Genomic DNA, 17,488 nt, shown 5'->3' with positions numbered 1-17,488 from the left:
GTAATGGTTACTTGGGAAGACAAATGCCATCACTCCGAATGTCCCCCCCTTCCTTCTTCTTCCCCCGAGCTTTATATGCTGAGCATGACGTCATATGGTGTGGAATAGCCCTTTGGTCAGCTGGGGTCAGCTGACCTGGCTGTGTCCCCTCCCAACTCCTTGTGCACCCCCAGCCCACTCGCTGGTGGGGTGGGGTGAGAAGCAGAAAAGGGCTTGACCCTGTGTAAGCACTGCTCAGCAGTAACTAAGACATCCCTGTGTTATCAACACTGTTTCCAGCACAAATCCAAAACATAGCTCCATACTAGCTACTGCGAAGAAAATTAACTGTATCCCAGCCAAAAGCAGCACAGTGATGAAAAAGAATGGAGTGAGAGAATATATCAGGTTCTGTAAATCCCTTTGATTTTTTTGGTAACATCCATAAAATTAAGATGATCTACTTTGGGACATTCTGAAGGCAGGTGTGTGGTTGTATCTACATTTAAGAAATGTGCAGGAAAAAACATTCACAAATAATCTCACTGAGAATACTAATAATTTTCTAAAAGTTGCTAATTATCAGATTGCTGTAGCTATACTGTCTGCTATTCTTAAAAATTACCTTAAAATGAGCTATATTTTTGAACACAATAAAATGCCAAAATATGTTGACCTGTAATCATACATGTTTTTGTACAGTATCACTGTTTGAGTATTAAATTTCTTACACCCAAAAAATGTTACATGATGGAAAATAATAAGGAATCTCAAAGTTTTCATAGGAGATGGACATCTGAGAGCTGCCATTGTGTGTGTATGCACAGTGCAAGAAGACACTTGTATTGAAAAGGTTCATTATCCTTCACCTTTTTCAACTGTCCCATGTTACGACAAAAACAATTCTCAGACAAAAACATGCTTTAAGCCGGAGTTATAGGTAAGAGAAACTTATGATACATTAAAAGAATTTTGCAGACATGCTCCAATCAAAGCATTATTCATTTTTACAGAAATCTGGTTCTGCACAGATATGGAAGTGTAGATTTAGGGCTATCAACCTCTCTTTGCCCTAGAATCTTCAGACTTTCCACGTTCCCAGATCTTCTGAATTGCTGTGTACAAACCTATGTTCCAGTATTTTTCTAAAGAAACAGTATTTATGAAGTCTCTCTCTTTGTCTGCTGTTTCCCCCCAGTAATGTTTGAGCCAACAGAACAATTTTAACCAAATCTGACAGAAGAATATAGGTTTTAAAGAGAGAAAAATCCCTGAAGTATAGATAAAATTCGTAACTGAGTAGAGAGTATAACCTGAATGAGTGTTCCCACTAAGGGAAAGACTGTAGCATGACTTGAACACTTTTTCCTATTTGGTGGGCTAACTGATCTGCCAAGCACACCTACGTTGGTCAGACAGCACACGCAGTTTGTAACTAGTCGCAGACCCGTGGTGGCTCTTGTTGGTGGCAGATAACTGGACAATGGAAAGATAGAAGGAAAAGGAACTTGAGACTTTGAGAGGTGATAAGAAAACATAGAAGAATGCAATGTGAATAAGAAATGTGGTTGAAACAAAACTTCATAGGAAACCAAGCTTCATTTTTTACAGTACTCATAGAATAACTGGTTTATTTTTAGGACTGTTTTTCCATGTTCTTCAGAAGTTAAGGTTTCTTCCAAATGTAATTTTAAGTATAGCTATAACGATCATCACAAAAATGTTTTTGACTCTGACTGAACATTTTAATATTAATTGTTTTTAAAGAGACATTTTACTTTCCTTTTAACCACTAGTCCTAAGGTCACTGATGAGAATAGAGAAGGTACCATAAATGTCCTATGTTAGCATTTTTAGACTTTATAAGTTTAGCTTTAATGGTGAACTTTTGGCAACATAGAATTGCAAGCCATTTTTAGTCTCTTCTACCCAAAATTCAAGTGTAGTATAGGTGGGCAGAAGTTCTTTTGTCATTGCAGCGGATTTAAGACACCATAGTGCCTTTTAATCTAGCTCAGTTACGATGCCAGAACCATCTCCCACAAAGACCATATTCTGTCTCTCTACTTTCTGAGAACTGAAGTAGTTGCTGAAATGAGAACAAAGTTGGCATAAATGACTCTTGTCGTGGAAGTTTTGGAGCTTCCACAATATTTTGCGGGAATATAATTACAAGGGGATGAGAAGGGAGAAGAAAGAAAATTAGAACAGTATATGGTTCTGAAATGCAATTTTTTTTTTCCCCCCAGGATATCTCCCTTTATTGACATGTCAGTAGAATTATTTTCTTGAGTCCAGGACAATAAGGAACTAATAAGGAAAACAAAAACAATTTATATGGTGATGTACAAATGGATTATATTACATACTACTTTATCTAGAAAGTATGGTGGGGAACTACCATACCTTATAGATGACTTTTAGTTTCAGACTTCATATCTCAGAAGCATCCAGACACCAGTGTAGATGCAGGTTTCATACAACTTCAGACTGTCGGGCAATATGGTTGTTTTTAAATGTTCTCTCTGCTATATTCAAATGTGCATTTCATAGAATAAATCAAGTAAAAATCTGTCCTTAGCATATCTCTGTGAGGGTTTTTGGTATTGAAGTACTAAGTTTATTTCTGTTGTTGAAAAGGCATGAATGACCAGTATTGGAATAATCAAGATAACAGGAAGATAGTTGTTCACTTGTATTTTTGTTCTATAAAATACAAATGCAATGCATATTCATAGTGGCACTTCAGATCTTTTTGTGGGGGTGTTTGTCCGTTTTGCCAAACTGGAAATTCTTCCTTCCTGAAAGAGATTGAACTGTGAAAGTATTGAATATTGAATAGCAATATAGTCTTCAGTGTTTGTTGTCTTGCAGTATGATTAACAACCACTTTGACACTGATTTAAGCTGTGTATTAGTGTCAAACGAGTGAGTGAGTTTTGAGGAATATAGCTGTCTTTCAAATTAGTTTTTCATGTTTTGTTGCTCAAACTGTGATGACTGAAAAATACAAGGCAGAGTTGTGACATTGATAAAAGAAATGTTCTTGCGATGACGTATGCAGTCTGTAAAACAACAATTATATTTACATATTTTCATGTTATTTATTAAATATACCTGCCGCCTTAGACATATGTCCTCTTAAGAAAGTTGAGAACATTGCAGAACATTCTGCTGTGACGTGACTAGGAAGTGATGTTTGCAAAAGTTCTTTCCTCATTTTAAGTATAGTCCAGCGACTAAGTTTTCCAAATTACACTTTAAATATTTTTTTATTCAGTTATCAAAAATAGCATTGTGTCAGAAATGTGAAAAAGGAATAACAATGATCAGAGTAGGAAAAATAAGTGATAACTGCACTGTATTTTCAAACATTTTCAGTATATCCAGGTCTCCTTAGTGTTAATGATTACCATGGTACTCTTTATTTATTTTTAGAGGCATGTTTACAAATCTGGCTAAAGATAGGATTACAAATAACTTCCTTTATAGCGGAAAGATAACATAACCTGTTAGGGTTGGGGCTTAAATAATTTTTTTTTCCTTTCAATATGGAAGGTCCCTTATTATGGGCTGTCCTTTGTAAAGGCATGGTGAGAACTGATTTTTCATTCTGTGCAGATGTGTATGGTGTGGTCTCTTATTAAGCATACCTGTTGGGATTGCAATGATAAAAACTCATTCTTGATATACTCTGCATATTTATACTTAAAACTGTTTTCAGAAATGTGTAATTCAACTAAAACCAATTTCTGGAATATGTAAGTGGGTTAATCCCTTGCCAAATTTCAGTTTGCTTTCTTTCACCTGATGCCCATCTTACAGTATCCCTTAGTATTTTGCAAAATATTTTGCATCAGGTTGATACTGCAGAAATAATCAAGGCTTATCAGCGCATTCATGATAATTAAACCTTTTTCTTTTGATTGGGATAATCTTTTCTAGTAATCCCAGTTGTTTGCCCGAGAGGTCATGTCAAAAGAGAATTTACAGAGAAGTGCATATATGCATTACAGTTGCATTGATAGCATTAGGCCAGGGGCTGCTAAGTGCCTCCTTGTCAGAATCCCAGAATGTAGTATTTCTATTTGTGGATTTGTGCATGGTGGGTGCTCTTTCTTGGTGTCATTCATTTCAAGTAATTCAGAAGCAGAGGTTATCCTGAACACTGAATGTATGATTCCCTTTTTCTAAGGACACAGAAATGACTGAAAGGCAGGATTCCCCTGTTCTTTCTTTCAAAAATAATTCACCTTTGAAGTAATGATCAGAATGAGATGCTCATTCTACTGGAGAACATAAAAAAGTCGTCTGCGATCCTGCACGTCTTGTCTTTTATTTATGCTTTTTTCAGTGATCTGCTCAGTCAGATGAAGATCTGTATAGATACTTGGCCTAGCAATGAAGTCTCTAGAAGTGACCCCTATATGAAATAACCCAATATGCTTAATTTCTTTTTTCTCAAAAGGCAATGTACCTACCTCAGACGTGAATCTTTATCTAGATAGTGAACCTTAATTTTGCCTATGAGGAAAACACAATGGAATCACTTCAAAGCATTTGCAATACTTTAGGAAAAAACGTGCACAAATGTATAAATATGTGGAATATGTATATATCTACATTATTCAAAGAAACATTAATAGAATTATGATAATATTTTTTCTTTCACTATATTAATCTTAATGCTTTATGTTCCTTTTTATGCTTACAAGTTAACACAAAAGGGGAGGAGATTAAGCAGTTGTGTTAGTTAAGTATGAACATGTTGTGGGCAGAGCGAACAGCAGGACTGTGCGTGATCTGGCATCTCTTCTGTTTTCTTTATTGTTGCTGCTGAAGGAATGAAATGAGCCAGTGCATTTGTTTCACTTTGTAGAAAGATAAGCTTCATAAATATTGGTGGCTGGCAATCTGGTTAGTCCTTGAAGGCATATTACTCCACTTCTGTTTTATATCAATATGAAAATTCTTGTTTTGCAATTCTCCACCAGCACGAGCTGCATTAAGGTTGATAATTTCCTGTATTCTGTACCCTAAACAGTTTTTTCTTCACTGTTTTCAATATTTTTCACAAATGAAAGATATTTGGCTGTTTCTTAGTTTTGTTTTGTACTGTATCATTTCACTTACTTACTACTTACTACTAAAATTTGTATCTGGAAAAAACCCAGAAGAATCTAATGGTTAATTCTTATTCTGTCGAAGGATCATGTTCAGTACTGTTGCTCTGAGCATCATTTCTGCTTTAAGCTAATGTTATTCCATTTGAACATTTCAGTAATGCAAATTAAAGCCAGATTCTTCTTACCTGTGAGGAGTGTAAAGGGGAGCCTCATGTGGCTCTGCCCTTCCTTATTTCCTGCGGTGGCTCTTCAGCTCTTCTGCCATAGCATAGCACCAGTGCAGCCTTTTTTACATTGCTGCATTCTGCCAGCTTTCTGAAGGAATAAAGAGTAATCAGGGGAGAAATTGTTTGAATTGTAAATTTATTGTTGGCTCTTCTCCAAAGTTTTGGGAAGTATAACTTCCAGCACAGCAGGTAAAGATACCTACATCAAATGTCTAGTTATAGTCCTAAGACTGTGAACAAAATCATGGTGAATTTCACAGGGCACTGTTGAAACAAAGCAACATTATAGTTTAGTTAAAGACAAAATCAGAAATAATCCTTCATTAATTACTTTACTGATCAATTAATTATTCAATCTGATGTATACAACATTTTATTTATGACTGCTAAGGAAAACCGCAACTCTGTAAAAGTTTTGTAAGAAAACAATAGCATGAATCTAGACTGTTTCCAAAATACAAATGGTGAAAATAACACATACCCTTCCAAAGAGGATTTTTCATCAATAAATTTCAAACCACTCTGCAAAAAGTTTTTGTGTTCACATTCCCATTTTACTGATAGTCCAGCTGTACATATAAATCTATAATTAAATAAAGCCAGAAACTTTGACTGGGAAGGAGTCTGACAGAACCTGGAGAATTTGTTAGTGTAACCCAGTCCCTAAACTTTCATTGAGGCTTTGATTCATGAATAGGCAGAATAAAAGGAAGAACAAGGTTGATCCCTGTCTTTTCCACCACAACTGTATTTGATGCTGTGGTAGGAATTTCAAAGACCAGCTCTAGCTGTATTAAACTCAGCTGTTGAAATTCTGTGACACAGACTTAAAATTCACCAGCTTTCTTTTAATGAATTAGGTGGAGGTGGCTGGTTTTGAAATTTGTAGTCTTGGATCAAGCTTTTTAACTTCTTTATGTGATGATCAAGTCGCCTAGAAAGTGTTTTATTTTAGATTAAATCTGAGAGATTCACATAATCATATGATCATAGAAGTTGAGACTTCTGCAAAGAAACAACGTAACTGATGATTAAATAGAAACTGGTAAGGTTGCTTGCTGTTGCAATCTATTCCTACAACCAAATGTCCTTCATCCCTCTCTTTCAGGAATACAGCAAACACATTCTATTAGGCTCTGGCCTCAGCCTCCCTTTGCACTGGGAATTTTTTTCTCTTTTTGGTGGAGAGCTGCTGTGAAGGCTTTATCTTTTAAGTAGTTTTATTCTTAAAGACAGAAGTTATGAGAAGACCAGGAGAACCTATTTCATCTAACCTGAACCTCAAAATTATTGAAAAAAAAAAAAAAACCCAAATGAAAGAAGCAGACTAAGGTCATGAAGAGAATTAAGCTAGTTATATTATTCCCGGTGCAAGATGACATCTCAAATTATGAGTTGTTATATCATTGTAAATCATTAGCTAATTAGTTTTGTAGAATTAGTTTAGGACTATGGTAACATTTAAGTAGGAAATCTTATTAACATTTCTTCTATAGAGTGCTTTGTGTAGAATATCAGCTTTGACTTCTCCAATTAATTCTGCTAACTCCATGTCGTAATAAATCAATTGGCTTCGCTTTTTGTTTATGTACTAATTCTCGGTGGCTCTAAAGCTTTTGGAGCTCAGTGGTATCAATGCATCTTCCCGAATACTAGGAACGCTTTGTCTTGTTTATGTGTCATATCTAGAAAGGTAAAGAAAATAATAGTATAGTTTTAAAGGGGCATTAAGATGTCATAGCCCTTCAGTGTCTGACACTTAATTCTGTGTTTTCTTCAGTGTAAGCTCTTGCCCTTGGTCATTGGGTTAACTGCATCTTACATCCTTTCCTAATAGTTTCATACTGCTCCTGCAAGTATGTCACGTGGAGCTGTCAGAGCAAACATTCAGTAGCTCACTTTCTGAGGAAAATTTTAATGTGAAAATTAGACATACTTAATTTCACAAATAATGAATATCTACCTTCATCTACAGTGTTTCATAGTGTAATGTTGGCTCTCCATCATAATCCACAATGACCACTCCTTCAAAGGGTTGCAGGTATGTTTATCTTTGCTGATGTACTTGTGCCAATGTTAGGAAAGACTGATTTGTGATAAAAACATTAAGCACACTGAACATTTTTTTTTTTTTTTATGCCTGTTAATGTGGTAATTGATACTTTTATGCTTCCTCTTCTCCGTTGTGGCTTCCAGCGTGGTGAACTTCACCTCAACTTCCAGTTGTGGTGAACTTCACCTCAAAAGTTGTGATAACAGGATAACAGACGTGTCCTATTCCATTAGTAGAAAGCTTTTTTGGTATTTATCTGAGAAGCTTTAAGGAAGGATATTGGAAATATTTAAATTGCTTTTATTAGGCTCTTTGCAAGAGGCAAGGTAGCTGCAAAAGGCTTGCACTGGACGTGAGTTTTCCCTTCTAACTACCTGCCCAGCCCAGCTTAGGTAGTGCATTGCCCGGGACATTGAGAAGTGAGGCGTAAAATAGCAAAACTGGGAAGACAAGTGTGAGAGAGACCTTCAGTGTTTGATATGTGACCGTGTCACTGGTGGCAACTTCTACACAGAATGTGAGACTTAGACCCACAGAGTAGAGCAGAAGTTGTAAGAGCCTGTTACATGATTTTGACAGAGTGCTGGATCCTTCTCTCTTGTCTTTGTAAGAGGAAGAGATTACTTTGGAAATGCCGATAGAGGTTTCATCATTAATGAATGCTGAAATGGAGAAAGTACTGTAAAGAGAGATAAACCTGACATAGGTTCTAAACCTTGTTGTCAGCTGTGATGCTTGGAAGAATGTGAAGCTGGTAACTAAAATTTGTAATGCAATTTCTGTCCTTTGGTTAATAATGTGGAGATTACAGAGGGTTTTTTGTTTGTTTGTTTTCAAAAAAGTGCTTGAGGTAGCTTTCAAGAACTATTTGGGACTCTTCTTGAAGGTATGTGACTAATGAAAGGCATTTGGAGCAGAGCTGATACAGAAGGTTTTCCTTCAGCATAGAGAACTCTATTGTCCTTGAGCTTTCAGAACTTCGTAGACTTTATAGAACTTTGTAGAATTCATTAGCTGAGAAAGGATTCTTGAGTAGCAAGTGCTGCATTGGTTCTGCCAGGGACTAATGAGGGGACAACTGAATAAATAAGGAAAATGTTTTAACCATGAAGAATTAACTACTATTCAGTGTTGTAGCAGGAGAGCTATAAAGGGGATTTGGTGTTGAGATTCTGTGCAGTTCTGATGACTTTATATGGAAGTTATATGTCAGCAAAGGACTGGATTTCATCAGCCTTAGCATCACACCATGTATTTTTCATTTCCTGTGAGCCTACCCAAGTCAATCAGCATAAAGTTGGAGGATGTTTGCCTTTTCTTACTTTGGTGGTTTTTGCAACAGCTGAAGTTTCATATGCGAACTGTGCTTGTCAGGGAAAAGGTGTCTGATGTTTAAATTTTTTTGAATCAAACAAATTTTGATATCCATTTGCATACCTGGCTACTCCTTTCTGTAAGGCAATCAGGGCTTCTTTAAAGACGTGAATTTTCAGGAACATGTGTATGGTTCATAAAAGGAATATGATATAACCAACAATGTAGATTTACTCCAGGAGAATTTGCAGTACAAGGTTAGCAATTGAAATACCGGCAACATAAAAAATAAGCAATAAAACAAATAAATAAGAAGAAATCAATTTCTTATTTTTGTGAAAGTTCCATTACCTGTTCAAAAGAATTTGCAGTTAAAGGGCTAGAATGAGTATGTTAAAAATCATGTTTAGTATGTTAGAAAGCTCAATGCTTTAACAACTGTCACTCTATCAAGTATGTTAATTTTTGCCTGTATTAGCAAAAATAAATGCATAAAGCTCTTGGGTTACAATGATTAAATATACAAAAATTAAGAAATAATAAAATGAGGTGATATATAAATATTGAGTCTGCAAGGTGTCCGTTAGTGCAGATTTTATACTACTTTATAGTATTAGTGTTTCTCTGCATATGTGACAACATAGAGAGACACAGACATTATCTAGTTGCCCGTTATTATGTGGTAGCAGTATGTCTTTTATTCTAGAAGTTTTGACTTTGACACAGATTTGTCACAGGTTCTTTTTCATACACACAGTATAAGAGTATTAAATTGTAAAAACACTTGAAATCTTGTTTTCTATCAAAATATACAATGGAGATATAATTTAACCCTTAGATGTATCAACTGGGAATTTTTCTGTCAAGTAAGGCTTTGGTTGGTGAAGAGCGAAACTGTTCAAATTCTTGTTTTTCATTTGAAAAACATCAAAAAAGAATCAACCATTTTGGATTTAAGCTTGCCCAAAATATTTGTAGCCTTTGCACTGACAGAAGATAACATCCTGTGAGAACAGTGACCAGAAAGATTGTAAACTATGGGCCTGAATACGGAAAAAAGATGCCACGGAATTTCTTACTAATTCCAGATAACTCAATAGGAGTATGAGTATTATATGGCAACGTGAACACCGATTATTTAAGGTGGCCACATATTGAGGACATATTTATTCTTGGCCTCTTCCTGCTTGTGCCTTTCTATCTCCCTACATATTGAGTTTGCTACATATTGAGATTTCTGTCTGCCCACACTGGGCCAGGTTTTTTACGTTCAAAGCAATAAAATGATAAGTAAGCTGATGCAATAAAGTTAATGATTGTTTTGACATATTTTGAAAAGTGGGGAAAAGAGTAATTAACACAATGGGTAGTTGATATGGAGGATGCTGCTTAAATTGTAAATTTTAAAAACCAAGTAGTTATGTATATCCAGAATTTTATTCACCTTTTTTCCCCCAACTTGTACGGACTCATGATACATGATATTCACAAATACTTTTCCTCTTTAAGCTAACCATATCCTCATCAAAAGTGATTTAAATTGTTTTAAGACTACTTTTGATTATAAATATACTTTTTTCAAATCATACTTGTTAATAATGCTCATTCATAAAACCCATTAAATTTTCAGAGTGTGTGATAAAAGTGGGATATAAATGGATGATTTTGAAATAGCTGGAGGAAAATAGATGATAGTCAAGTCTAGTTTTTATTTAGCTTTCTCATACAGTGTGAGACTCAGGATGTTGTCAGATTAGAAAATATTCTACTTTTTTCTTTCAAATGTATAAAATGTTACCATCCATGTAATTGTATGACAGGCTGGAAGTTCTTGAATGTCTAAATGATATTTTTTTTCTTATTTGCCTCTTGCAGTGAATAATAATAGGCCGTTTGTTTTTTTTTCCAGATAACCTTTTTCATGCTGCTGTCTGCAGTGTGCGTAATGCTGAACTTGGCTGGTTCCATTCTCTCTTGTCAGAACGCTCAGCTGGTAAAGTCCCTGGAAGGATGTCAGTTGGTGAGTAATGAAAAACAAGTCTCTTATAAAGGGCAATGGATTTTATTTTTCATTTGTTTGTTTTTTATACACATATTTCTTTAATTTTCAAAACAGTATGTGTTTCGTAGAACCATCTATAGGCATTACAACATGAAAAATCACGTTGAGCAAAGTTTGAGTTAAAGTGCTAACGTATTTACCGTGTTTTGTCACCTCAAAAGCAAGTTGTAATATTAGAAAGACTTGCTTCTTAGTGTCATGGTACAAATTGATGCTTAAACAGAATAGTTGGAATACAGACCACATCAAAGCAATGCAGTGATTACCATTTGATGTCAGCAGCATCAGGATTTCATCCAATAGCTCCTTGTACAGCCAGTGTATTTCACGGATGTACTGATAGTAATGTTTTGGTATGTGTATGTTCATATTTTATTTGCCAACCTAAATTAGTTCTTTTTTTTAATTTCTAAAGCAAATGTATGTTACTTATGTTACATAAAATACAGAATAATAAAAATTATCATGATGTGGCATGCTCTAAGTTGTTAAAAGGTACAGTATACTTAAAGTCTTTATGTTTTTAACTGAAGAAAAAAGTACATATGCATTGAACTCTAATATATTTTCTGACATAAACTAATGAAGGTGTCTACAGAACTAAACTCACGTCTGAAATCTCTGATTTCAGGTAAGTAATCAAACAATGATTCCCCCCCACTTCAGGAAACGAATGACGTTAAGTTGTCAGATTGACAAATGGACTGGAGAATGTTTATAGGTATAAAGAGCAGCAGATATAAAGAGCATTGAGAGCAGCCCTGAGGAGAAGGACTTGGGGGTACTGATAGACGAAAAGCTGGACATGAGCTGGCAATGTGCTCTCGCAGCCCAGAAAGCCAACCATATCCTGGGCTGCATCAAAAGAAGCGTGGCCAGCAGGTCGAGGGAGGTGATTCTGCCCCTTTGCTCTGCTCTGGTGAGGCCCCACCTGGAGTACTGCGTCCAGCTCTGGGGTCCTCAGCACAGGAAGGACATAGACCTGTTGGAGCAGATCCAGGGGAGGGCCACAAAAATGATCAGAGGGGTGGAACGCCTCTGCTATGAGGAAAGGCTGAAAGAGCTGGGGTTGTTCAGCCTGGAGAAGAGAAGGCTGCGGGGAGACCTTATTGCAGCCTTTCAGTACTTCAAGGGGGCCTACAAGAAAGATAGGGATAGTCTTTTTAGCAAGGCTTGCTGCAACAGGACAAGGGGTAATAGTTTTAAACTAAAGGAGGGTAGATTTAGACTGAAAGCAAGAAGAAAAATTTTCATGATGAGGGTGGTGAAACACTGGAACGGGTTGCCCAGAGAGGTGGTAGATGCCCCATCCTTGGAAACATTCAAGGCCAGGCTGGATGGGGCTCTGAGCAACCTGATCTGGTTGCGGATGTCCCTGCCAATTGCAGTGGGGATGGACTAGATGGCCTTTAAAGGTCCCTTCCATCCCAAAGCATTCTATGATTCTATGATATGCATCAGTGCTCTTTTTCATATAATCTGGCTGTTAGTAGACCAATCAATCTGTTTAAACTGTATGAGTATGCACTCACAGGATTCAGTAAGTATTAGGAGTATGTGCACATACGCACCCCAAGACATTGATTTCAATGATAAAGAGAAAAGACATTTTTCTCTCTAATGCCAACAGATGACTTCACAAAATGCTTGTGCACCTCTTCAGCCATTGTTTTCCTCTTTTGTTGTCAGGTTTTTGTCCAGTAAAACTCTTCAGGCTTCCGTTTGCACACAATATATTTAATAAAACTATGTTAAAAAAATATAAAATGTTTCAGCAAATATTTTGAAAGGCACATGAAAAATACAGACCAGGAAACCATTTGGGTGTGACCAGTCACATGTCTTCAACTTGTTTAGTCAGCTTTTAAGCCTGTGTTCTGTATTCCTGTCACCCATCCTGTTTCAGAGGTGTATGCCTGCAGTGCCATCAGTTAGGCAGTCTGGAAAAGCTTAGGTATTCTGCTAAGCTTTCTATGGTGTTTGCCAGATAGCTGACTCAGTGGAAAACCAGCAGTGACCCAAAGAGACGAAGGGAGGATTTTCCCCTATAAAATATTCGATCTAGGAACCTCTTGATAAAGTTCCTGCCTCTGATTTTGATGGGGAGTTGGAGTTGTGCTGCAGAACTGGAAAAATCAGCTGGTGGAACCTGAAGCTGTTGTAAGATGTATTCTGTACTTTGGAGTGCTATGGGAAAACAGCTTTTCTGTTGTGGGGTGTTGGGGTTTTTTTCATGAAAAAAAGAAGTATCGTAGGTATTTTTTGTGGAAGATCTTTGAAGTGAGTCTTACTAATTTGTTTTGAGATCCTTGCTTTGATATTAGTACTATTTAGAAGACTTACAAAAATGGCTTCATGTCTGCATTGAAGAAAGAATAAACAGTCTCTCAAAATGAATGCTTTCCGAACCGTATAATGCAACCATGTAACTATATTATGTGACCTATCTGCTATAATTTTCAAACATGGTGTTTTGACCTGGAGCATCATTGTAATGAATATCTTAGGCTTGTGTCTAGACATATGCCGTGCTGGTTGATGCATGGTGTTCCATATTCTCAAGCAACGCCATCTTGCTACATCTCTCAGGTAGGATAGTATCAAAGCCCTAAGGAAAAAAAAGGAAGGAACGTTGGAATTTTAGAAACATTAATTTACCTCTTCCTTGCTCAATAGCTCATTGTTTGATTTGTTGGCAAAATCCCCTAGAATGTCTGTACTGTTTGAATACATAAATTATTTCAGAACCAACGTATTCTTAACTACTTACTGGTTTTGACAGTTAATTGACTATAATAATAAATGAAAAAAATGTGTGTGTATGTATATAATACTGAGGGGAGCCATTCATACTTGTGTGTGCAGTCTTTCACTTCTGACTCAGTAGTAACCAGTGTCATTATGACACGGTTTTGACAGACCAGTAAGCTGTGTGGATAGAATTTAAAGGGAAAATCCTGTCCCAGATGGAGAGGAATGCATGTAGCAAGAACAGTGCTACTGGTGGTGGTGCAGCTTAGTGCATGGATGGGTCTTGCTGCGTGTATGTCTGCTTTTCTAGTTCCTTTTAGGCAGTCATTAGCAAACAGGGCTACTCAGCAAAGCCTGCTGAAAAATCCCTATGCCTGCAATTCAGTTGCTTGCTCAGACTACTGTTAACTGTGATTATGCATGTGCTTGTTGGAGTCTACGTTTAAACATGTTGACAGTATTTATCATTTAATAATACGACCTAGCTGTATGTGATCTCTGTTTTGATATGTATTGTGATAATGTATTTGTGTTAGGATCCTCATAGGCCTTTGCACCAAGCAGAAAGACAAATGAAAAGAAGTGTTTTAATTTCTCCTAATACAAGCTATAATAGAGCTATAAAAGGAAGAAAATCAAGTTAGTGAGAATCAATAACATGGCATTGCAGGGACAGAAAGTTGAAATAAGCAAAGTTCTGTTTAATTAGCATATTCATAGACAAAGCAAGCACTGGCTCCGGCCAGTGGTTAGATGTTCACTACCAAGAAAAAGACCTGAGTCAACAGAAAGTCTTTTTAGTCTTTTAAATGTTCTCTTCAGTGACCTCTCTTCTGGTTATCAACCCTGTGTCTCCTCTTCAATTTTGGTCAGAATCACCACCTCTAATAGGAAAACTACTGCTGCAGAAGTAAGCAGTGACTGAGCTGTGCAGTTGAATTGTCAGATTATTGACGAAAATTAAAAGGAATAAATTTGTTTTGGATAAGGTGAAATTTAGAAGAAGAAAAAAGTTGGTTCATGAAGAACTGCTGTTCTCCCCACCCCCCGCCCTGCCCTTGGCTTCTTGAAAAAATTGTGTTTCAGCTGTTTGGGATGTTTTCCACGTGGAAATTTAATGTAGTTTCAAAATACCCTAGATTCAGTGATTTTCATGGGACCACGTTTGATCTGAACTTTAAAATAGCCTTGGGTTCTTTAACTGTAAGATCATAGAATAAATAAGATCATAGAATTGTTTAGGTTGGAAAAGACCTTTAAGATCATCGAGTCCAACCGTAAACCTAACACTGCCAACTCCACCACTAAACCATGTCCTCAAGCACCACATCTACCTATATTTTAAATACCTCCAGGGATGGGGACTCAACCACCTCCCTGGGCAGCCCATTCCAATGCCTGACTGCCCCTTCAGTGAAGAAGTTTTTGCTAATATCCAGCCTAAACTTTCCCTGGCGCAGCTTGAGGCCGTTTCCTCTCATCCTATCGCTTGTTACTAGGGAGAAGAAACTGACCCCCACCTCGCTACAACCTCCTTTCAGGTAGTTGTAGAGAGCAATAAGGTCTCCCCTCAGCCTCCTCTTCTCCAGGCTAAACAACCCCAGCTCCCTCAGCCGCTCCTCAGAAGACTTGTGCTCTAGACCCTTCACCAGCTTTGTTGCCCTTCTTCGGACACACTGTATATTTGCCTGCCTACTTCCCTCCTTTGTCTTGCCTTCTCTAGTCTTGTTCTAATCAACAGGGAGGGAAGGGTGTGGTATCAAACAAATGCTTTCAGTGGGCAGGCCGAGGGTTCGCAGATGGAAGCAGGCTTTGCCCTTGGGTAGGCATTTTGGGATTAAGAGGTTTGGTGGGTGGGCATGTAGGACCTTCCTGAGGAGGTGCTTTACCCATTCGTTCTCTTGTGGCAGAATTCAAAGGAAACCCTTGCTTGCTTCTCCAGGTTAATGCAAGATTGTCACTTAAGCAAGAATCTTGTAAATAGCATTTTACATTTTTTTCCAAAGCCCAGTGTACTTATCTAGTAAATCGTTATGTTTCATTTGTACTTCCCCGAGCTTTTCGTTCCTGCTACAGATGGAATGCGCAAATTTTCCTCTGGACTAATGACAGGATGAGCTGGCAAAAGAAGACGCAAATGTTCAAACTGCTAGTTTCAATTTTCAGAGCATGGTGAAATACTAAGTAGCTTTGCCACAGTGTGCTGTACTAGATGAGGGCAATTTAATTTCATTGTGACTGTTTATCCTATCATAATTGTTTCCAAAAAAACCCCAGTTTTTTTCTGTTCAGACCTTACTTTTTAGATTTTCCTTACTCAAAATCACATTTCAGTCAGGTTGGGGACTTGCCTGCGAATACTTCGTATTGCCATGTTGAAGTGCTTGTACGGATGACATTCTAGAGTTCTGTTCTTGTAGACTACCCACTGGGAGAGATGCGCTGTAGTGAGCAACACTGCTTTATGATTAAGCACAGGATTTGACTCAGAATTTGGTAATGTATTATGTTGAATGTATTTAATTATTTTATTACTGTTTTTCACTCAAAAAGGAAAAATACCAGTTTTTTAACAACTTGTTCTAAGCCTATATTTCATGTTAATTCCTTAGATGGCTCACTTTAGTGTTGTTGATCTGTGCAGTCCTGCACTATGTGACTGGGTGTACATTACCAGAGCTCTAAATCCTTTGACTGCCTTCTAGGATACAAATTTACTTTCTGGGATACACATTTACTTTATGGCAATGCAGCTCTAGGAGTCAAAATCCAGCTTTTGTAGGCACGCGGTTTGAGATACAGTTAACAACCCATCTAACTGTACCAGACAAAATTATGGTAGTAAATTTCCAAGCACAGTACAGTCCAAAAGTCAACTTCAAAATAAATTCTGTTTTACTCGTAGTATTTCTGTCAAACTCATTCATGCTGAATGTAGGGCTTTAAAAGTGATAATAGTATCTAGTGTATTGTGGAGTTTAAAGTCAGAAGTGTTTCACATGTAGAGTAGTTCTTTGAAGAAAAAGAATGAGAGAAAAGGGTCTTATTTTGCTTTAAACACTGGGGATTTGTTGTAGTTTCCATAATATGTATTTTTCTGTGAATATGAAAAATGTGTTCACCATATGTTAGCATTTTGAATGTGTAATTTGTGAATTTAGTATTTGTGCTCTTTATCTTGCAGCTTAGCAACATACAATACTGAGGAACAAAAAAATACCAGTAGCTTTAATGGCTTGTTATGAAAATTTAATTGGAATTTTTTCCCCATGATTAGCTGTAGATCCTGCAGCCAAAACCTCAAGATATTGCTTTAAGTCAGTGAGAGTAGGATGTGTACAGAGCAGTTAGACACTCAAGCTGTTGATTCATGTGTGTATGAGAAACAACATTTCTGCCTTATGAATTTCTTTTTCAAAAAATTGATCTCTAAAAATTGTGCTTAACATATGTGGGTAGAGCAATTTATATATTTTAATTTATATTCTATTACTGCACAAGATGGAATTTTGTTAGTGACATTTTATTTCTTGCTCTTTATTTGTTTTTACTGGGTGTACCTGTCTTATTGTAAGTCACTTATTCAATTAAAAATAAATCCTCTAGTTTTAAGCAAATTTACAGCTTCTTATTATTTAGAAAAGTAGTGACGGGGTCTATCTCTGTATTGAAAGACTGCTTATAATTTATTTTTCAGTTGTACACCTGAAATTGTCCTGTGGTTATAGCAACATATAAAGGAAGACTCCTTTTTCCCTGCATTATGGTTAGCTGGAATAGACAAAGCAAGGAAAAGCAAAGCAAGTGCAGGTTCACATAGAAATGAATGGCATAGCCCAGTTCCAGGACTGAGCTTTCTTTCTATTCCATTTTGTGCTGGAGCTACGTTCAATTCTGTCCATATTGGAAAAATATTTTAAAATTCCAGGAAAATATATGTACTACTCTGTTGTTCTTATTCACTTATCAGTTTTTT

At 36.8% G+C, this 17,488-nt stretch overlaps 1 protein-coding gene across 6 annotated transcripts in view; it reads left to right on the top strand.

Moving 5' to 3' along the window:
• Window positions 1–17,488, top strand: part of ENTREP2 (endosomal transmembrane epsin interactor 2) — a 167,541-nt gene that overhangs the window by 86,150 nt on the left and 63,903 nt on the right. For all 6 annotated transcript variants that reach the window (XR_015701556.1, XM_087744974.1, XM_087744973.1 and 3 more), the window contains exon 3: window positions 10,609–10,719. Coding sequence is in view for 5 of the 6 variants with exons in the window: in XM_087744974.1 (XP_087601100.1) it covers window positions 10,609–10,719 (111 nt within the window). In the remaining variant the exon portion in view is untranslated. The remainder of the gene's footprint in view (window positions 1–10,608; window positions 10,720–17,488) is intronic.

Source organism: Nipponia nippon, unplaced genomic scaffold (assembly GCF_047370975.1).
Source record: "Nipponia nippon isolate SJK-2023a ecotype South Korea unplaced genomic scaffold, ASM4737097v1 scaffold_9, whole genome shotgun sequence".
Lineage (NCBI taxonomy): Eukaryota > Metazoa > Chordata > Aves > Pelecaniformes > Threskiornithidae > Nipponia > Nipponia nippon.
Note: the sequence above shows the minus strand (reverse complement) of the source record. Positions and strands in the feature narration are given on the sequence as shown.